Genomic DNA, 21807 nt, shown 5'->3' on the forward strand with positions numbered 1-21807 from the left:
CAAAGTGCCCTTCTGCGTCATCATCACGTGACCACACGGAGGCGCCGTCATCATGCAAAGAATCAGTGCAAAGGATCATGGGAGCCCGAAGTGTCAATCAGTTGTACCCTTCGAAATCCTTCATTCCGAAGGGCTCTTTGAAGTGGCCAGTATTTAGAACTTCGGTTTGGAACGACCCTTCAATATGGTGGCCATGATTTATATCCCGTTTAGATATATCCCGATATATCCCGTTTGGAACGCACTGCCTTTCTCGGTTCGACTTGAAGCAGCAATGCGCAGACCGATCGCTGTATGACATCAAAACACCGCGAGAGCTACAGAGAGCAGATGGCTCCCATAGACTGTATAAAAACATGGACGTAGTGTCCGTGATGTCACCCGTAGATTTCCGAAGAGCGTTTTTGAAGCTTACAACTATGTCACCTTTTTGACCTCTTGTGAGTTTGCAGGTATGTAAAATATAAGTACAATGTAAAAACATGTATGTACACAATAAGTGCATTGTACCAAATGATTAATTTAAATGTAAGTACATAGTTGTTAAGGCCACTTAATATAAAGTGGGTCCTGCTTCTTATTACTTTTTTTCCCAAACATTTTTGAAATAAATAAATAAATATGAATGAATGAATACAAATGGAAAAAAACATGTTGTGACCAAAAATAAGTGAGATTACTTCAAAGTAATTGCACTTTGCTTTGATAACACCTCTTTACGCACACATTTTCACAACCAACTTCATGAAGTGCATCCTGATAAGCTTTCCAAACAGTACTGAGGGAGTTCCCATGTATGCCTGCACTTGTTGGCTGCACTTCCTTTTCTATCCAGTCCAAGTTTCCATTTAGAAAAAAGAAAGAAACAAATATCGTAGTTTTGTAAAGTAACTGAATTTTATTGAATTGAATTTAAACTAATTTTATGCATTTAAGCACAAGCATATTTAAAATCATAAGAAAAATAATGTGTGTCCGATCTTTGCGTGCTTAAAGCTGACAGAAATCTTTTATTAATTTTGCAGAACAGAATGTCTAATAGGTTCATTTCTCTCATTCAACAGGAGCTGCTGAGACAACTCGGAGAGATTCAGGTGAGATAGACATGGAAATGAACTTTGGCATTTGCTTAATCTATACACACACAAATGTACCTTAACAAACTTGTGTTATGCAATTAGATTGAGTTGGTTACATTGCCAGTGCCGATCAGGTGCAGTTCTCTTAGTTTGTAGTTCCATAATGATTTAAGTATAATGAGTCACTTTTTCAGACAGTACCATACAAAACAAACAACTATATGAGAATAATTTACAGCAGTAAAGCTAAAGTGTGACTGCCCTAGATCAACAATATTACTTCTGATGTGACATCCAGCCATATTTCAGCCTGCCTGGATGTCTTCAGCTTATTGAGTGATGAATGTATTTTCGGGCAGTAATTTATCAGCTGTCTGGACTGGCTTCTTGAGGACAGTCACAGTCATCTTCTGACCGCTTTGCTGTGGATGAGCACATAGATGTGAGCTGACAGGCATCGATGAAGCTAATATCACAGATTCGTTACGCCTCAGCTCCTCTGCATGTCTGCTGGCCGCTGTCTGTCTCCCTCGCACGAGAGCAGACATAAGAAGAGTCATAATCTATTCATCAGATGGGCTAAAAATAGATGCTGCATCAGGTTCAAAGCCACACGGGGAAAAACCACTTTCATTAGATAAAGCACCGCTGCTCATAATTTTGCGGTAATGAGTCACAGTGCGAATGAGGATATCTTCTGCTTTTTCAGTTGTACTGTACATGTGAATCCATTAAAGGAATAGTTCACCCATCCAAGATGACGATGAGCTTATTTATTCATTGGAACAGATTTGGAGAAATTTAGCATTACATCACTTGCTCACCAGTGGATCCTCTGCAGTGAATGGGTGCCAAACAGCTCCAAACAGCTGATAAAAACATAAACATAATCCACAAGTAATCCACACAACTCCAGTCCATCAGTTAACATCATGTGAAGTGAAAAGCTGCATGTTTGTAAGAAACAAATCCATCAAGACATTTTTAACTTTAAATAGTTGCTTCCGAAGTCCTCTATTCATAAAATTGTCCAGTAAAAAAAATCTTATCTAAATCAGCTGAGAAATATGCACAGATTAAGCACTGTTTATAAGTTATAACAGTCCAAAACAGTTCTAAACAAATATGTCAATGGATTTTGGTGATGGACTTTTTCACTGAAGGAAGCATTATTATGGATTCTGGACTGGTATTTTTGCCATAAGTGACAGTATAAAGTTAAAATGCTTTAATGATGGATTTGTTTCTTACAAACATGGACTTAAGTCATGTGGATTACTTGTGGATTATTCTGATGTTTTTATCAGCGACTGATGTAATGCTAAATTTCTCCAAATCTGTTCCAATGAAGAAAAAATCTTCTATATCTTGGATGTCCTGAGGGTGAGAAAATTTACAGCAATTTCTGTAACTTTTAGGGTGAACTATTCCTTTCAAGGGAATATATTTTACATTTTTGTTGGATTCATTTTTGTTTTCCAGATGTTCACCCTCTTTAGCCATTCAGTGACGTGGAGCTGAAGCTCTGCCAAAAAAAAAAAAACATTCAGGTATGCAGATGGAGCACAAATCACCTTGATAGCAACATTCAACTCTGCTTGTCTCTTGGTCTGCAGAATGTTGGAGCAGTTCATTTCTTCTGCAACTATGAGGAGAGCAGGGGGAACTACCTGGTGGACGTGGACGGCAACCGAATGCTGGACGTGTACACACAAATTTCCTCCATCCCCATCGGTGAGCTCAGTCAATAAGCAGATCTCTTTAACAACACATGCATCCCTCTATAGACAACTGACACAACTAAAACAGGAAATCAGACATCTTTAAATTAATGTTGTTCTCTGGTTTTAGTCTTTGCTTAGTGTCAGACTCAGAGGTGTTTTGTACCACTTCAAGGTATAGTTTACCCTAATAAACCCATTCAGTCACCCTCACATCATTCCAACCCTGTATGACTTTAGATTTGATGTGCTTTTGTCTTTTTTTTTTTTTTCTGTAAAGTTTTATTTTTATTTCAGTTGTAGTTTTAGTAAGTACTTCAGCTTAAATGAAAATTGGAAATGCTGCCTTGGCAACTAATTGAAATAGAATATTAAAATGAAAAATGTTGACTTATTTTCCGGCTTTATTTCAGTTACTGAAAATGATTTTTAATAGTTTTAGTTAATAACAACACTGTACTAGTGATGAAAAGGATCTTAAGATTCACCATATATTGTTGTCGCTGTGGCCACTGTGTTGTTCAGTAAATGTGAGCTGTGTCCTGTGGCTTTGCATGAAGGCACGTTTGTTGTGGATGATTAAAAGTGAGTGACAGGAACTGAGGACTTCCTGTGAGAATTGCCTGTACGGATCCAACAAACAGAACTGAGAGGCCGAAAGAGCACCTTTCCTCTGTCTGCATGTCATTGGTTTGGTCCGTTAGCTTACTTACATTTAATCAATCAGCCTCAACAAATTGAGTGAAGCTACTGTCTCTCGCTCTCAGAGATGCCTTCAGGTGCTGACTCAGATTTAATGAGCTTTGATTTCCTCCTGTATCATTTCAACAGAAGTGCATTATGGGATATTTTAGTTACATTAGTGTACAACCCCCACTCACCCGCAAGATTCACAATGACAGACACATGAATACAAAAGGGATGTAATATTTTCTTCTTGACCAGTAAAGCAGCAAGAAAAACGAGTTTGTTTCCTTCATGCATAACGTCAACATAACCGCAATTCACCTGCGCTATTACTTAATATGTCTTAGTGAATACTTAATATCTAGAGCTCTCTGTCATCCTGGATCAGCCGCTGGACACATTTAGCTGTCAGTCTGCAAAACAGATAACTCTGCCACTTTTGACATTTGACAAAAAAAATGAGAATATCCCTTTTTCAGATAAGTGAAATAGTGGGTGGAGTGTTATGCTAGTCTGTATGCTAGTCTGTACTTGCTTGTCAAGAGTTCATATGAGGGTTATTCCTTTTCTGCAGTACATTTTGTACTCTGTGTAAGGTTAGGGCATTATTATGCTTGTAGTGTAATTAAAGGAAGTATTTCTATGAAAAGATATGCAATATTTTCTATGGCAAGAAAATCATAAAGATGGATATCAACATTATGGAAATAAGAAAAAAGAGAGATCAAGTTCACCACTGCAAGTTCATTTTGATATTTTTATAACCTTTCTTTTGAAGTTTTGATAATATAATTCTGATTCCTTTAAATTTATATAACTTGATAAATTAAAATGGAGCAGACTAATACAGGGTGTCCGCGGGTCCTTAAAAACTCTTAAAATGTCTTAAATAACGTTTTCCTAATATAAGGCCTTTAAAAGTCTTAAAATGTCTTAAATTCGGATTCGATGGGTCTTAAATATTTTTGGTCACATTATGCTAAAATATCTTCAGTCTGACGGACCTAATGACTTTACAATCATTGGACAGACCGAATATTTTTTCTTCCCCGCGGTAAGTTACTGCGTCATAAGAGAGAATTGCAGTAAGTTAGCAGAATACAGAATACAAGCTCGCGCTGAGGCTCTCTCTGTTTGTCTCTTTGTGAGAGACTTCAGAACAAATGAGCATAACAGCACACATAAACTCAGAAGAAACAGACTGAGGTAAAAATTCACAATGTTTAGTTTATTCATAACATGATATAGTTAAATAACACCATGACAAGTGAGCTATTTTACTCAATATTCTCACGACGCAAAAAAAACAAACATTCAAAACAGACTGGTAGCAGCCCTATAGTGTATATTGAATTTGATCAATTGTAATAATTTGGTTAAAAATAGGCCTTTGTAAAGGTAAATAAAAATATGCAGATTTAAGTATGTAAAAGCTGATAGAACATGATGACCAAGAGACCAAAAATCTCAGTGATGCAGTTATTTTGCAGGGATATTGTCTGCTGACATTAAAAGTTCACTGTATATCGTAGTAATAAATATAATTTATTACAGCAATGATATTTTGTTTTCTTTTTAATTTAAACACATTAAATATTACATATATGTATGTAATAAAATGTGTATTTCCATTACAGGTTTAGGTCTTAAGTTTCATATAAGATGGTATTAAAATGGTCTTAAAAATTCTTAAATTTAACTTGTTCATGTCTGCAGAAACCCTGTAATACCACAAAACATAATTATGGTATTAGTTAAGTAGTAAATTTACAGATAAAAAAATATTAGTTATATACATTTTTGTTTTTGAATTAAACATTGTTCCTAAGAAAACATGTATTGATTGAAATATGTTGATTAGGGGAAAGGAAAAAATTAAGAAACCATGAAAAATTGTCCGAGCCAGAAATGACAACATCCATTTAAACCAAAGTTTATGATTTAAAATTCACCCCTATCTTCACTTGTTTGTGATTTGGCATGTGACAGTATAAAGATTTTCTATCACGATAATTGCCAAAACACAGTATTTATAACAGTATTAAGTTACAAACTAAATACAGTAACACAAATCACAAAAAAAAAGTAAATAAATCTTTCAAACAGATTAAAGTGCAAAAGAACAGAACTCTTAAAAAACAGAGTAAAACTGAATACAAAAATCTAAAAAGTTTTTTTTTTTCCAGATCAATATACATTTTTATGCAGTGTGCATAGAGTGTTGTAAATTTTGACTGGTTAATGGAAAAGAAGTGGCTGTGCATTCTACAAATCTAAACATTTCAGATAGTAAGGTCCCCAGAATTCCCCAGTATTTTAAATGATGACCAAGAGACCAAAAATCTCAGTGATGCAGTTATTTTGCAGGGATATTGTCTGCTGACATTAAAAGTTCACTGTATATCGTAGTAATAAATATAATTTATTACAGCAATGATATTTTGTTTTCTTTTTGGAAAAGAAGTGGCTGTGCATTCTACAAATCTAAACATTTCAGATAGTAAGGTCCCCAGAATTCCCCAGTATTTTAAAGTGTCCACAATAACAATACCTTACGTTCATTACTGCAACATATCATATTACCTGTTATCTATTTGTGATATAATAATAAAGGAAACTACTTTAAGTTAATATTTAGGAAATATTATTAAAATTTTTAGCCAAAAAATATGATGATGACATGAAAATGTACTACATAACAGGAATGACCCATGCGGTAACAGCTGGTGTTTTCCCACAAACGCATCCATTTTTATGGACAAATGCTTGTTTCAGTTGACCTCACAGGACTGGAAGAGCCAGATGAATGCAGCGGTTGGAACAGTATGAGCTCAGCATTCAAACTACCGCTCTGATTCACTGCATAGTGAGCTGTAGGCATGCAGTTTTAAAAGGTTGTCATCTTTATCATTCTGCCTTTAAACATGTCTAATTTTTGAGAGACATTTTTCTGAAAGATTAATTAGATACTGACAAGTATTTGTGTAAATTATTTATTATTATTAATAATAATAAAAATCATGCTGAATGTCATGACAGTGATGGATGTATCAGCTGAGTTCAGCTTTCTCTTTTTTTTGATAGAAGGGAACAACACAGTCCAGCAATGTCATGCCAGATAGCTAGAATTCATTTTCTGTCCTTTGCCATAATTTGTCTGTTGTATGTTCAGTCTGTGCAAGAGCTCTCTGCTGGTCATAGCTGGGATTTCTATGCAGAGTTTTATGTAATCTCAACTAAAAGAAAGAAAATTGTGTACTTACATTTTGGGCAGGGCACATGTTAATGTGAACCTTCACATTTATTCAGTTTGCTCTGGGTGCGTCTTGTTCTGCAGACATAACAGGTCCGTTCAGGCCCTTACTGCTACATTCAATGAAGTTTTAAGTAAAAAAATATTACAGTTAATAACAGGCTCACTCTACCTTAACTCCTTTTATCTAAGAAACAAACTAGATTGCAGTACAGTTAATTATTAATTATGACTGATTATGACTGATTCATCAATGTGCACAGTAGGGCTTTCAAAATGGCTGAAAAACTAAATTCGAATTTTGTACTTAAATATGATTAAAATTCTAATTATATTCTAATTTAAAATGCATAATTTCAGTTATGGTGAAGAAAAGCTTTTGGCTTCTCTCCTGAGGCCACAAGATGGCGCATCGAGCAAAATATTACTAATGCACGTTTATTCAAAGTGCATAATGTTTAAAATAATGTTTATAAACCAATTATAATTAATTAAGTTGCTTAAACAACTATAAACAAAACAGCATCATGTATGTATGCATAGTTTAATACAAAGGACCGAAATCACACAGAGTACATTTTTTTTCATTTAAAAACATGAGTTGCAGTGGGGTGGGAAAAAAACCCCGCCATAAAATCTCGAGATATGTTTTTTCAAAGTTAAACTTGCATTCATTTGACATGGCTTTCTAAACTTGCGGCTCTTTTGTGCAAGACGCGAGTGCAACGGTGATAGATGTCCCTCTAGAAAATGCGCGAAATATGCGTTGTGTAAACGGCTTGGTTTTAGTTTTGACGTAAACAAGATCTTCTCTGCAGTGATGTTCTCTTTTTCCGCAATATTTTAAATGAAGAATGCAGCAGTACCGCATCTAGTGGGTTCAACTGGATAGGCTGACAAAAATATTATAATGCAGTGACACCTACATCGTCATCGCATCTCGTGCGCCACTGATAAGGCTGTCTGACGCACACCTAAAATTCGAATGCAACGTTTTTGCATTAGAATGTGGATTTTTATTTTAAATTCGACGAATATTTGAAATTCAAAAAATTTTTGACAGCCCTAGTGCACAGTGACCCCAAAAAGTGTTTTGGACACTTAAGCCAGACTTTAAATAAAGGGTTGTCATTGCATTATGTAATAAAATATCAAACAATTATTTAGGCTCACTTCATAGGTAAAACATTTCACAAAATGAAGTTTGTTCATTTTAAATAAAACAGTAGATGTGCTGTTTAAAATATAGACATGTGGACACTTTCTTGAAAGGAATTAACTTCATACATCTACACTGTAAAAAAAAATCTGTGACATTTACGGTAAAATACCGGCAGCTGTGGTTGCCAGAACTTCACCGTTAAATATATAATAGCAACATTTTAGGTTTTACAGACTTAACTTAAATTCACAATAAAAAAAACGTATTTCATTAACTGATGTAATGTTAATAAACCAGCATATACTTCGTAGTAGACATCCTTAACTCCTTTCTGCTGTCTGTGTTTCTTTGTTTGAATATAGCGCTTAACACATGCTGTGTGGTATCGGCGTTTGGTATCGGGGCATTTTAACGAGTACGAGTACGAGTACAGGAGACCAGTATCGGGCCTGATACCGGTATCGGTGCATCCCTACTGATAACCAATTAACAGGTTTTTACTGTAGCATTTTTACAGTTTTTTACTGTTAAAATCACAATCATTTTTTACAGTGTATGCTACAAATGACTTTGGCACCAACTAGTTCTGAGAAAAGCCCTAGCATTGTTTCCCACTTGGTTTGATATTTAGTTATACATTACAATGACATTCATAAATATTTAATTGTGACTTTATTAAGTGTCCAGATACTTTTTGGGGCTTTGTGTGATAGTAGCAGTATCAGAGCCGTGCTCACTGCCGCTGTACTTATTTGGAGCGACTATATCAATCATCCACCTAAACTCACTAGCATGCAAATACGCTTTGTTGCCTTCAGCCCCAACTGACAAATGTCAATTTGACAAAGGTCAATTCAATTTCTTTTTGTTTTGGTTAGTTTGTGTGTTTACACTGTCGAATCTCTGTAGATATCGCACTACATGTGTAATGAACAGACTGACAATATTTTCGATCTTCCTTTCTAGGTTACAATCATCCAGCCTTAATTAAAGTGATGACCAATCCAAATAATGTGGTGAGTCCTGATCAGTCTGTGAAATCATTGCTTGTGTGTATTTATAGACTGTAGAATGGAAATTAGATTGCAGTGATCTGTCAGACAGAGCAGCTTGAGTGTGACAAGTTGAGAGACTTTTAAAGGCGTAGTGCACAGGATATGATTTTTACATTTCAATGGCTTACTTCAGTTTGCCCTTACAGAGTTAAATTCACCACTTCCTTTATTATACACTACTGTTCTGAAGTTTTATCATTTATTTGATAAAAAATTACAGTAAAACGGTAATATTGTGAAATGTTATGACAATTTAAAATATCTGTTTTCTATTTTGATATATTTTAAATGTGATTTATTATTCCTGAATTTTCAGCAGTCATTACTCCAGTCTTCAGTGTCACATGATCCTTCAGAAATCATTCTAACATGCTGATTTGCTGCTCAAGAAACATTTCTTATTATTATCAATGTAGAAAGCAGTTTACTACACTTAATATTTTTTTAGAAACCACATGATACATTTTTTCAGAATTTTTTAATGGAATGTTCAAAAGAACATTTATGTGAAATAGAGACATTTTGTAACATTATAAATGTATTTACTGTCACTTTTGACCAATTTAATTCAACCGTACTAAAGTCAAAGTATTCATTTCTTTCAAAAGAAATCTCAAAATCTTACTGACTCCAAACTTTTGAATGGTAGTGAATACACACTTCCAAAAAACAGACCAAAAACTTTGATTACTCATCCTGCGCTACACAGATTTTTATTTAATTAAAAGCTTTCCAGAAGGAGAATGTCCCATCCACTTATACAACCTGTAACCTACTAGCGAGTATCCAATCATGTTCATGTCTGTGACATTACTAAAGCCAATTGGCTATTATAAAGAAAGACATGTCTGATCTAACATGCATGTTTGACCTAAACTTCCTGTTTCAATAAGAACATGCATAAATATAGGAAGGAAATACTTATATTGGGCACTTAAAACATTTTTACGAAATAATAAAATTCTTAGGGTCACTGTTTCCTTCAGTAAATCCTTTCTGTGTGAATCTTTTTCTCAGAGTGCATTTGTCAACCGTCCGGCGCTTGGTATTCTGCCACCTGAGAACTTTCCAGACAAACTGTTCGAGAGCCTGCTGTCGGTGAGTGTTGATGGACTGAAAGAAACCCAAGTAAAGCATCTATCTATGTCTCTATGAATTATTGCTGATTATGCTGAAACGCTTCACAAGTAGAAAGTAAGGACTACATTTTATCTGGATCTGCCCCAATAATGAGGCAACTTCAACCTTTCACTTGAAAAACAGCTTGTGTTCGGCAGTTATAAAACAGCTCTTTGGGGTTCTCTTAGTCTTGATAACATCCTTTGCAGATATCATAATGACTCTCTTAAGTAAGTGCACTCTTTTTCACATTGGCCGGAAGTGACTTGCTGTTTATTGTAGTGTGGAGTGCTGTGAATGACTCTTTCTTCAACATCAGATTGCCCCCAGTGGGATGAGCCGAGTACAAACCATGGCCTGTGGATCCTGCTCCAATGAGAATGCTTTCAAGAGCATGTTTATCTGGTACAGAGTGAGTGGACTTTCCTCAGTTTGCTCTTGCGCAGACTTGATGTGTCATGACGACCCTAACAAAGCACATTTGCTTTTTAAACTGTTGGTGTGATATTGGTTGTATTCTGGCCGTAATAATACACATGGAGAAGTAGTCTTTCTGAAACTGTTGGAGAAAAAAACTCACCGTAGTAACTATAAAATATAAAAATATTAGTACATATTATGATTTTTTTCCTAATATAAAATGTTTTTTTTTTATAATAATAATTATTCTGATATTTTCATTGGTGTTATTTAGGGATGTAATGATTAACCGCGGTCGAAAATCGATTCAAATATGTGACGATTCAAATTGGTTGAGATGCCAAACAAATCGCGATACTATTGGAGTAGGAGTTTATATGAATGTATCTCTGAGGGGAACTGACTGTCTTTAGAAAAGTTTACGTGGTATTTTCTTTTCATCTAGCCTCTGAACAATGCATATTAAAGGGGTCATATGATGCGATTTCAATTTTTCCTTTCTCTTTGGAGTGTTACAAGCTCTTGGTGCATAAAGAAGATCTGTAAAGTTGCAAAGACTAAAGTTGTGTTTTTTTAACCTTAAACCGCATAAACACATTTCATTACACCAAATACACAAAATAATGTTCTTTTTAGCAACATCCTATGACCCCTTTAAAGTAGTGTTCATAAGCGCAGCTCTGCTTTGTTTACAGGGGTAACCTAGGAAACACTGTATCATTGCTGTTCATAAGCGCCACCTGCTGTCAGAGAGTGAATAGCCTTAGTTTGTTCAAATTAAGAGATTTCTTTTATTTGTGATACTTGTTTGATTTGGGGTTTGTTTTAAAATTTCAATTTAGTTTTGTTTTATTTCAATTTGACAAAGATACGTGCAGCAATAGCCTAATAAAACGACACCTTTTCATTTACTGTATAATGTCTTCAATCTCATTTTGTAAAAAACAAAAATTGTGAGAAAATCGATTCGTGAAATCAAAATCGTGAGTTGAGTGAATCGTTACATCCCTAGTGTTATTGCTTACATTTATATTAGATTTTTTTCAGATTACTTTATATTAGGGCTGTCAATTGATACAATTAATCACAACAAAATATGATATAATTGCACACAAAAAAAACACCCACACAATTCATAATTGTAGGTTGACTGAATAAGAAAAACTCAGCAAATATTGCTGTCTGATTAATTTCTATTAATTTAGCATATCATGATTGACAGCCCTAATTTATACACATGAATAACTCTTAAATCACCTGATATCTAAAACTTGTTTTTATTGGTTTCTAGAATAAGGAGAGAGGATACGCCAGCCCCTCTGAGCAGGAAGTCGGCACTTGCATGATCAACCAGGTTAGAAAGAAACACTACACATAAGACTGTAGCTCCCAAAAACATCATTTTGTTTTTTGCACAGACTAATCTCTTTTTTTTCTCTGTATCAGAGTCCTGGATGTCCAGATTTGAGCATCTTGTCTTTTATGGGAGCTTTCCATGGGAGAACTATGGGCAAGTGTCTGTTGATTTATGAAAATACCATTGAAAGATGTGTCTGATGCAGTTTTCCTAGAGTATGTTTTGAGCAGATTCTGACATTTTGAGGGATTTGACCTAGCCTGCATACAGTACATTTGCCTTATATTTGTTTGCCTTTGCAGCTATTTGTATCGTTTGACTTCATTTGAAAAACAAAGAAGCCTGGCTGTTTTGTTTTAAGTGGGACACCCATCCTCTAATGTGTTTGCTATTGGATTACAGGTTGCCTGGCCGCAACACATTCCAAAGCTATTCACAAGCTGGATATACCTTCCTTTGACTGGCCTATTGCACCCTTCCCTAAGCTGCAGTACCCTCTGGAGGAGTTTGTGAGGGAGAACGCCCAGGAAGAGGCCCGCTGCCTGGAGGAGGTCAGAGATGTCTTACAACTTTTCTCCACATACTAAGTAAAGACGTATTCCAGGTTCAGTACAGGTTAAGCTCAATCAACAGCATTTTTGGTTGTATCTCCTTTTCTTTAAAAGAAAAAGCAAAAATCTGCTAAAGTGAGGCACTTACAATGGAAGTGAATGGTGCCAGTCCATCAATGCTGAAATACTTACCGTTTTAAAGGGGTCATGTGATGCTATTTTAAAGATCATTATTTTGTGACTGCAAAATATAACATTTATTTAAACAGCTTTTACTAATAGGTACTGCCACATTTACCATTGTTTGGCAAAATTTAATGACCGATTTTCAGTGATGTCAGTAGGAATGTGTGTGATCAAGAATTTTGCATATGGGCAAAAGATTTAAAAACAAAAAACAAAACAAACGAGAGACAAATTGAAATTATTTTTTGTGGTAATCAACATAATGCTACAAATGCTATTGATTGGTTAACTGTTAAGCTACCGGGGTTTAATAGTTATGTTCAATGTTATTTTTGTAGTATTCATATAATATTACAGTTTTATTAAAATTATTAATTAGCTTTTAATCGTAAATTTTTTTCATTTTAATTGTAGTTTAAATTATATTAATTTAGTTATGTGCTTTTGTCATTTGTATTAGTACTGTTTAGGTTTCATTTATTTTTATTTCAGTTTCAAGTTTGTTTTTTTTGTTTTATTTCCATTAAGTAATTTTAGTTTCAAATTAAACTTTAATTAGTTGCAAAGGCAGCTAATTAAAAATTAAATCTAATATTTAATATTTATTTTTATGTCAGCTTTATTTCAATTAACAAAAATATTTGATTAGTTGTAGTTTTAGTTAATGATAATAACCCTGGCTGACACTAAATATCTAGTAGAAGTTCAACATTATTTGTGACCCTGGACCACAAAACCAGTCTTAAGACGCTGGGGTATATTTTTAGCAGTAGCCAAAAAAAACATTGTATGGGTCAAAATTATCACAAAAAATCATTAGGATATTAAGTAAAGATCATGTTCCATGTAAATATATTAAAACTTAATATTTGATTAGTAATATGCATTGCTAAGAACTTCATTTGGACAGCTTTAAAGGCGATTTTCTCAATATTTCGATTTTTTTTGCACCCTCAGATTCCAGATTTTAAAATAGTTGTATCTCGACCAAATGTTGTCCTATCCTAACAAACCATACATCAATGGAAAGCTTATTTATTTATTATTAATGAATAAATCTTGACTGGTTTTGTGATCCAGGGTCACATTTATGAAACACAGACGGATTGCTGCGTTTCAGTGCACCTTCTGGAAAGTGTTACCTACTTCATCACATACAAGTGAGATATTAATATATGTGTGTGTCAGGTTGAGGATCTCATCGTGAAGTGGAGGCAGAAGGGCAGACCAGTGGCTGGCATTGTGATCGAGCCCATCCAGGCAGAGGGAGGGGACAACCACGCTTCTCCTGATTTCTTCAGCAAACTGCGAAATATTGCACGCAAGGTGAAGCGCTTTTCAGGCTAACTGTTTTCTATAATGCTTCGTTATCTTCCATGGTCGTCATGGTTTGTCAGATCTGTGCTTTGAAGTCGTTTGAGATACATACTCCAGTTATAAATAGCTAAGATGAGGCTCTTTGAACTGTCCAATAAAAAAGACACTCAAGACTCTGTAGGAAGTTCTTCTTATCTGCTCTAATTTGCATCCCTCTGAATGAGATAAGCCAGGAGACAAAAGGAAATAATTTAATATGGTTGTTTTATGCAGAGAAAAGAGGCTCTTTTAGTAATTGTGATAGAGTCCACGGTCTCTCTGAAAAGCTTGGGACGTGTTCACTTCAAATGGAGCGTAGCAAAGTGCAATGGCCGTGTCCGGCGGGTGTTGTAATGCAGTTGTATGCAGGCTGACGGGACTGGTTTTGACAGAGAGTGAGCTGACAGATGCTTCTCTGTGTCTGGTTCTTTCAGCATGGCTGTGCTTTCCACGTGGATGAGGTGCAGACAGGTGGAGGAACAACAGGCAAGTTCTGGGCCCATGAGCATTGGGGCCTGGACGACCCTGCTGATGTTGTCTCCTTCAGCAAGAAGCTGCTGACAGGAGGATACTACCACAGGGATGAACTGCAACCAGACAAAGTAAGAGCTGTCACTGCTTCCTCACGGCGACGCAAAATCATTCACAGTAATTGTCCCCAACTGGCTGCTTTATCCATTTCCTAAATGAGTCATCGTTGATGAATAGCATTATAATGTGTTTGAGTACCAGATGATTGTTCTGCAGTTTCACAATCTTTGTTTGTCTAAATGATTCCATGTCCTTGGATGAGGTTCATAGCTTTATGGAATTGAGCAATCACGCCCCCTACTGTTGAAAACATGTTTCTTCCTGTACAGTAACCTTCTATGGTGCTGCATTATCTCAATTCGAAACAAAAAAATAGCTTGGGCTACATCACACAAAAGATAGTTTGGGCTACGTTTATTTAAATGACTAGAAAGGCTAAATTACAAGAATAACAACTGATTGAAATGAAGACCTGACAATTGACAATAATATTGCATAATGCAAATTTTGGTTGCAAGAAGACTTGAGCATGAGAACACTTTAGCTACACAAGTAAAATAATCATTTAAACTGACATGGCTGTATGCACCTCAGCCCTACAGAATCTTCAACACATGGATGGGAGACCCTTCAAAGAATCTGTTCTTATTGGAGGTGCTTAATGTGATCAGAAGAGAGAACCTTCTGGAAGAGGTGACGCGCTCAGGGAAGGCCCTTTTACAGGGCCTTTACGCACTGCAGGTACGGCCACCTCACATGACTGATTCTTCACAGGTGCCACAGCTCAACACGAGATGCTTTAAAACCATTAATGGTTCTATTATGTGGACGTTCTTTGTTCATCTGAGGGACGACCTCATAACATCTGCTGCCAGAGGGAGAACCTGAGCCTGTCATCGATCTTGTCAGCGTAATGAGTGTTTGTTTTGAGGCTGTGGTTGTGGATTGATGATACCTTTCACATTGTGAGCTGTACATTCGTTTAACGTCTCGCTGCTTCCCCTCACGTAGACCCAGTACCCTCATATCCTGAGCAGAGCCCGTGGCCAGGGCACATTCTGTGCCATAGACGCCTGCAATGATGCCACACGTGACAGTATCATGCTTAAGGCCAGGAACAAGGGTGAGCTGTGGCCACTTTAGCCATCACACGTGAGGTTGGCAAGAGAATTAAAAGAAACTGTACATTTTTATGGAGAAAAAAAAAGTTATTTTAATAAGAGGATTATTTATGTTTTTTTTCTTGCACATCAGTGACAGTTCATTGTGTCTTTTGCAGCCACAGATTATTGCATAGTTATCTAATATTAAAGGGATAGTTCACCCAAAAATGAAAATTTTATGTGTATCTGCTTACCCCCAGAGCATCCAAGATGTAGGTGACTTTATTTCTTCAGTAGAACACAAACGACGATTTTTAACTCAAACCGTTGCAGTCTGTCAGTCTTATAATGGAAGTGAATGGGAATCACGGCTTTGAAAGTCAAAAAAACATACACAAACAAAACCAAATTAAACCCTGCGGCTCGTGACGATACATTGATGTGTAAAGACACGAAACGATCGGTCTGTGCAAGAAACTGAACAGTATTTATATCGTTTTTTTTACCTCTGATTTACTGCAGTGTCCGAACTGTCCTGAGCGTCTTCTTCTTCAGCCGGCACGTGACGCGTCTTCTTCTTCTTCTTGCTTTACGGCGGATTGCAGACTTATAAGTGCATTACCGCCACCTATCTATCCAATGGACCATTGACACTGTATCTACAATCTCAATTAGGAAGAAACAAAGTCACCTACATCTTGGATGCCCTGGGGGTAAGCAGATACACATCAAATTTTCATTTTTGGGTGAACTATCCCTTTACATTTTTTAAACTAATGTATATCTATATACAATAATAACAATATTGTTATTATTATTACTGTTATTAGTTATTTTTAAATACTAATAATGTATAATCATTTTATTAGTAGTAGTAGTAGTATATCAATTAGGGATGTAACGGTATGAAAATTTCATATCACGGTTATAGTGACCAAAGTTATCTTCATATCCCCGTATTTATATATTATTATAGGTAAACAAAATAAATCTTTGTAATAAGTTAACTATGAATATACAATACATTATCCTTTAAATGTCAACCTTATAGTTTGAACGTTCGTTCGTCTTGGCTCAAAGCCACTTGCTGAGAACTTTTCTTCGCGGAAGCTTTGCGTTAATTTCAAGTGAGATAACGAAATATTTAATCTCTAATCAATATTTTTTTGTCCAATTATTTGCCCAGTTAGTTTTGGTATTGAGGTAAAAGTTACCTTGCATTCGCTAACAGTGGGTGGTGGTCACGAAGATGACTGAGCAAATTTGATGCGTTTCCCCCTTTTGCAGCGACTTTCTTCTTTTACAAGATCAGCAGACAGGGTGACCGTCCTCGATTAAATTGTCTTCAGGACTCTTGTAAAAGCCAAAATACGACCAGACCACCGATTTGGTCCTCTTAGATGGCTTAAAAATCATCCGAGCACTGTCACTGCCTTCCGCCATTTCGTCTCATGCAAAAAAAAAAAAACAACAACAACAACAACAGTGCATGCTGCTTCTGCGTCAGACTGATGCTGGCTGGACAGGATTTACCGCGAGTTTTCAAAATCGCGATAATCAAATACGGTTTTGATGATAATTAAATTTTAAACGATAATACTAACCGTCAGGGCATTTTATCGTGATTTATCGTGAAACCGGTAATCGTTCCATCCCTAATATCAATGCATGCATTATCTCATAATAAAAATATAACATTAGTATTGTTATGAATATTAATATTGTTTTGCAATCTGAACATTACTAATTAAATGACAAATTAACTATACAGTACATTATTACTACTACTACTGTGATTTTTGTGATTACGGTTAACTTTTTTATTATTAATATGCTTGTATAATAATAATAATAATCACTTTCAATTATTATTTTATAATTCTGATAATAATTATTATCTGATTAATAAAAATTATGATCATTAATCGCTACAACAACAGTAATAATAATATGAATTATCATTAGGATTATTATTGTTGTTGTTTTGAATCATGATTATTATTAATACTACATTTATAATATTAATAATAATAATTAAGTTACACATAAATAAGTTAACTTTAGACTTGGTCCTCACCATGTAAGATGTAGTGGCTTTATGGGATACTATGTTCTCTGTCTCACCAGGTCTATTTATGGGTTCCTGTGGAGAAAAGACCATCCGTTTCCGTCCCGCGTTGGTCTTCAAGGAGTACCATGTCCATCAGCTCCTGAACATCCTAAACGACATCCTGGCTGAGCATAAATAGAGTTCTGGCTGCCAGGTCGGCCTTGATTACGGAGCACATAGGGGTCCAAGCCCACTCAAGGGTTTATACCAGCCTGTCACAATTAATTGGTCACTGTCTCTCTCTCTCTCTTTACATTTGCTCTCTTCCTGTCATTACTTATTAAGAAGGATAGAAGTCTGTTTTCGAGCTCTGTTTATTTAGCCAGCACAGATTCAGCCCTGCCACCATATTTCTTGTCTTTTACTGAGGGTGGACAGATTGAAGATCTGAAGGAGTTTGCAGGATTTAGCCCACTCAAATTCAAATGACATATTTAGGTAAATCTCTCCTGATGACACAGCAACTTTTGTGAATTTGTGAACTGTAAGGTCCAACAAGCCGCAAGTCAGTTGAATAAAGCACAGACCACAGAGACAGAACAGGATTTCTAATCGCAATATTTCTTCTTATATCCTTTTATATGTCAAATTAAAAAAGTCCTTAGCGTTTGGAAGGTAACATGAAAAGATTAGTGATCTAATTGTGTATGACACCAAAACTACAGAAAATAGTTTTTGTGGAGATAAAATCGAACTATTTTAGTATCTATAGAGAAATGGCTGCATTTGAAATGTCTATAGTGTGTAATTTTGCATGATGGAAGAATGAATTTACAGAGTTACCTGAATATTACGATCCTCTCAGAATTAAAAGCATGTGTGAAAGATAAATCGTAGAAGCAGTGTTGGCTTGATTGCGTCCTGAGGCGCTAGAGAGAGCCAAGCTGGAAAAAGTGAAGGTGCAGAGAACTATAGAGCCTCTATTCCCATTTTAATAGGACATCTGTTGAGATGAAACCCTTCAAGCAATCAGCAAGTCCCTTTATTGAGGTGGCTGCTTTACTGTATCATTGATCATTGTCATTACTGTGACGCAAGGTCTCTTTGTTTGAATACCGGTGAGGTATATGAACGTAATGTTGCCAGCACAAAACATTTAAAGCACAACCTGGTGTGGTAACAGGAGGGCTGACATTTTCTACGATCCTACAGAATTAACAGGGCCATAAATCTGTATTTTCACAGCCAAATGTCCACCTGATCTAGCAATAGAAATCTGTCAGGAAGCATGTTTGAAAAGCACAAGCTTGAGGCCGCTCGGCTTAGTGTCCAGCCCCTGCTCAGGAGAACATGATCCCCTCATGTTTCTCATTACAGGCCATGTAAGAAAAGGCATATTGTTGCGCTGGATAACAACTACAAGGTCATCTTCACTTAATGGTTATCACAGCCTGTAAACGATTACGATCTTCGGGGTGATTCTCCTCTTCCAGTTGCTCCGAGCTTCAGCTTGGTTTGTTTTAATCATCTTTTCCTTTTCAAACACTTAAACCCCAGTATGTACTTACTGTAGTGAGATTATGCAATGCTCATTGTGTAAGTTTTGTTTGTGAACACCAACCCCCAAATATTGTTTCCTCCTTGTTTACAGCCGCATCAGAATCAAGTTCCTTATTTAACTGACATTAACGCATCAAATATTAATATGTGCGAAATCACACCCTCTCTAACACAGTGTGTTATTCTTTTGTGATATTGTGTCCCATATGTTAGTGTAATATAGAAATGTAATTCATGTTGTTTTGGATGCCTTTAAACATTCTTTTAATGTTGTGGACAGGCAGCGTGCAGAAAGGCCGCAGCAACCCGAGATGTGTCTGTCTGTACTCTGCAAAGTCAGTATTTAATTGAAAAATGTGTATTATTGAAACAAATACTAACAATTATTTAAAAAAAAATACTGCATATGTTTACACTTATGTGTAGTACAGTTAGAAAGAAATTATTGCTGTAATTTCTACATAAAACCTAAATGTTGTCTGAGGAAGTTATAAAATAAATCTGTTAAAATAAATTGATTAATCTTTTGTTGTTCTTGAATGTCTTTGAAGCAAAATGACCAAGAAACGTGCACATGAGAAATGATCAAAGTGATATATTTTGACAATTCTTTTTTTCAGTGAATACATATTTTAGCTATTTAGATATGCGTTAAGGCTTATTGTTAAGAATGCGGTCAGTTCTTAAGAGCATTCAAATCAATCAATGATGGATAGGGTAAGTATAACTGACTGTTGTTCATTCCACATTATTAACCACAAGCCCAATAGTAGAGAATTTTAAACGAACTCCCTTCCTGAGACCAAAGAAAGAAAGGGGGGGTAAAAACTTGGAATTGTGGCGTCATGTCACACAGCACTTAAAGGCATTCATTCATTCAGACCCGTTCCCATCCCACCCCACCCAAACCTCCAGAAAAGGAACAGAAACCCATTTTGACATAACTATCACACAGTTCAGAGTTAGAGAGCATCTCATGATTCAACCACCACTCCAGACCAGGTCTCATGTTTGGTGCCTGGCACTAAATGAGTGATGGTCACGTCCACGGCCTGGATCTTCTCATGTTTGGGTGGAATAGAGCAGATCTTGTAGCTAACTTCATCTCCTTCCACAGGCACATATTCACTCTCGACACTGTGGGAATAATGGAGATCAACAAAAAGTTAAATGCGTTTGCTTGCTGGATTTAGACAAAGGTGTTTAAAAGTGTATCACATGGAAAACAGACTGCTTATTATTGTATGTAGATATATTAAAAGAGCAGATTGAAATTCTAAATCAAAAATGGCATGAAAACATCTGCTGAATGAAACATCTGAAAAGGAACATTTTGGAGCAAAAGCTGTAAAATTATGTTTCAGATTAAGTGCACACCAAGACCAGACATGTTGGTGACAAAATAAAAATGGATCCCATTTTAAGTTTTTTTTTCTTTCTTTTTTTCTTAAGTAACTTTTCTCAGTCCCTAAAATTACTTTCCTGTTGCAATAACCAAGGCCACAAGGGTGGAAATAATAACTAATAATTATGTTTTTAAATTTTAAAATTAATGTGTGTGTGTACCTGTTTTTCTATTCTGGTGGGGACTTAAACCTGAATACACACAGACTCATGGGGACTCGTGTCACGGTGGGGACCTAAATTGAGGTCCCCACGGGTAAACAAGCTAATAAATCACACAGAATTAAGTTTTTTGAAAATCTAAAAATGCACAAAGTTTCCTGTGAGGGGTAGGTTTAGGGGTAGGGTTGGTGTAGGGCAATAGAAAATATGGTCTGTAGTGTACAGTAGAAAAACCATTACGCCTATGGAGAGTCCCCACAAGGATAGCTGACCAGACGTGTGTGTGTGTGTGTGTAACAGTAAACTGTGTGGGGACATTTTTAGGTCCCCATGAGGAAACAAGCTTATAAATCATACAGCATATAGTGTTTTGAAAATCTAAAAATGCAGAAAGTTGTGTGTGAGGGTTAGGGAATAGAAAATACACACTGTAAAACCGAACAGTGAAATTAATTAAATGAAATGAGTTAACTTCACTCAAACAATAATGAAAGTTCATTGGACTTAACTGAAGTTCTGTAAATTTCAAATGTTGTAGTAAGGTGAACTTAAAATGATTGCGTTTTCTAGTTCCCAGCATGCTTTGCATCAGACAACAAGGAAAATAAATGTAGAAATTAAGTGTTATTTTGTGTTTTTACACAAGATTAACATTGAGAGACATAAGTTAGTACTTAAATGTTGTGTTATGTTAGGATTTACATAGGTTTCTGTTATGTTGATTTTGTAGTGTTACCGTTGTGGTGAAGAGTAGAGCCTGTGGTTAGGTTGAGGATGGACAGCAAAATGTAAAGACTATTTATACTGCATGCTGTTTCACTATTTACATGCGAATATTGTGAGTCTTTTTGATAACTACATTAGTATGTGCCAGTGTGCTGTTGCTAACTAGCACTTAACTAAAGACCTGAATAAATGTGCTGTTAATGGAAGCAAGTTGTATATAATTATCATTGTGATGAGTGGGGTGGGATCATGGAAGTGAGGCTTGGCTTGGCTCCCATGGCTCTCAGCCCCGCCCCACTTGTCATAAAAATGTTAAGCTCTACTA

At 35.9% G+C, this 21807-nt stretch overlaps 2 protein-coding genes across 2 annotated transcripts in view; one reads left to right on the forward strand and one right to left on the reverse strand.

Annotated features, from left to right (window-relative positions):
• The window catches only part of LOC107738621 (4-aminobutyrate aminotransferase, mitochondrial-like), a 30686-nt gene extending 11110 nt beyond the window's left edge, over positions 1-19576 (forward strand). The window contains exons 4-16 of the mRNA XM_016550396.1: positions 1065-1094; positions 2696-2813; positions 8869-8918; positions 9975-10055; positions 10396-10488; positions 11788-11850; positions 11943-12006; positions 12256-12404; positions 13779-13916; positions 14381-14548; positions 15072-15218; positions 15489-15600; positions 17708-19576. Coding sequence (XP_016405882.1) covers positions 1065-1094; positions 2696-2813; positions 8869-8918; positions 9975-10055; positions 10396-10488; positions 11788-11850; positions 11943-12006; positions 12256-12404; positions 13779-13916; positions 14381-14548; positions 15072-15218; positions 15489-15600; positions 17708-17829 — 1335 coding nt within the window. The 3' untranslated portion in view covers positions 17830-19576. The remainder of the gene's footprint in view (positions 1-1064; positions 1095-2695; positions 2814-8868; positions 8919-9974; positions 10056-10395; positions 10489-11787; positions 11851-11942; positions 12007-12255; positions 12405-13778; positions 13917-14380; positions 14549-15071; positions 15219-15488; positions 15601-17707) is intronic.
• A 194-nt stretch (positions 19577-19770) lies between these two features.
• The window catches only part of LOC107738622 (calcium-regulated heat stable protein 1-like), a 20885-nt gene continuing 18848 nt past the window's right edge, over positions 19771-21807 (reverse strand). Inside the window, exon 4 of the mRNA XM_016550397.1 lies at positions 19771-20327. Coding sequence (XP_016405883.1) covers positions 20165-20327 — 163 coding nt within the window. The 3' untranslated portion in view covers positions 19771-20164. The remainder of the gene's footprint in view (positions 20328-21807) is intronic.

The sequence above is a fragment of the Sinocyclocheilus rhinocerous genome, unplaced genomic scaffold, assembly GCF_001515625.1.
Source record: "Sinocyclocheilus rhinocerous isolate Xijiao unplaced genomic scaffold, SAMN03320098_v1.1 scaffold1155, whole genome shotgun sequence".
Classification (NCBI taxonomy): Eukaryota; Metazoa; Chordata; class Actinopteri; order Cypriniformes; family Cyprinidae; genus Sinocyclocheilus; species Sinocyclocheilus rhinocerous.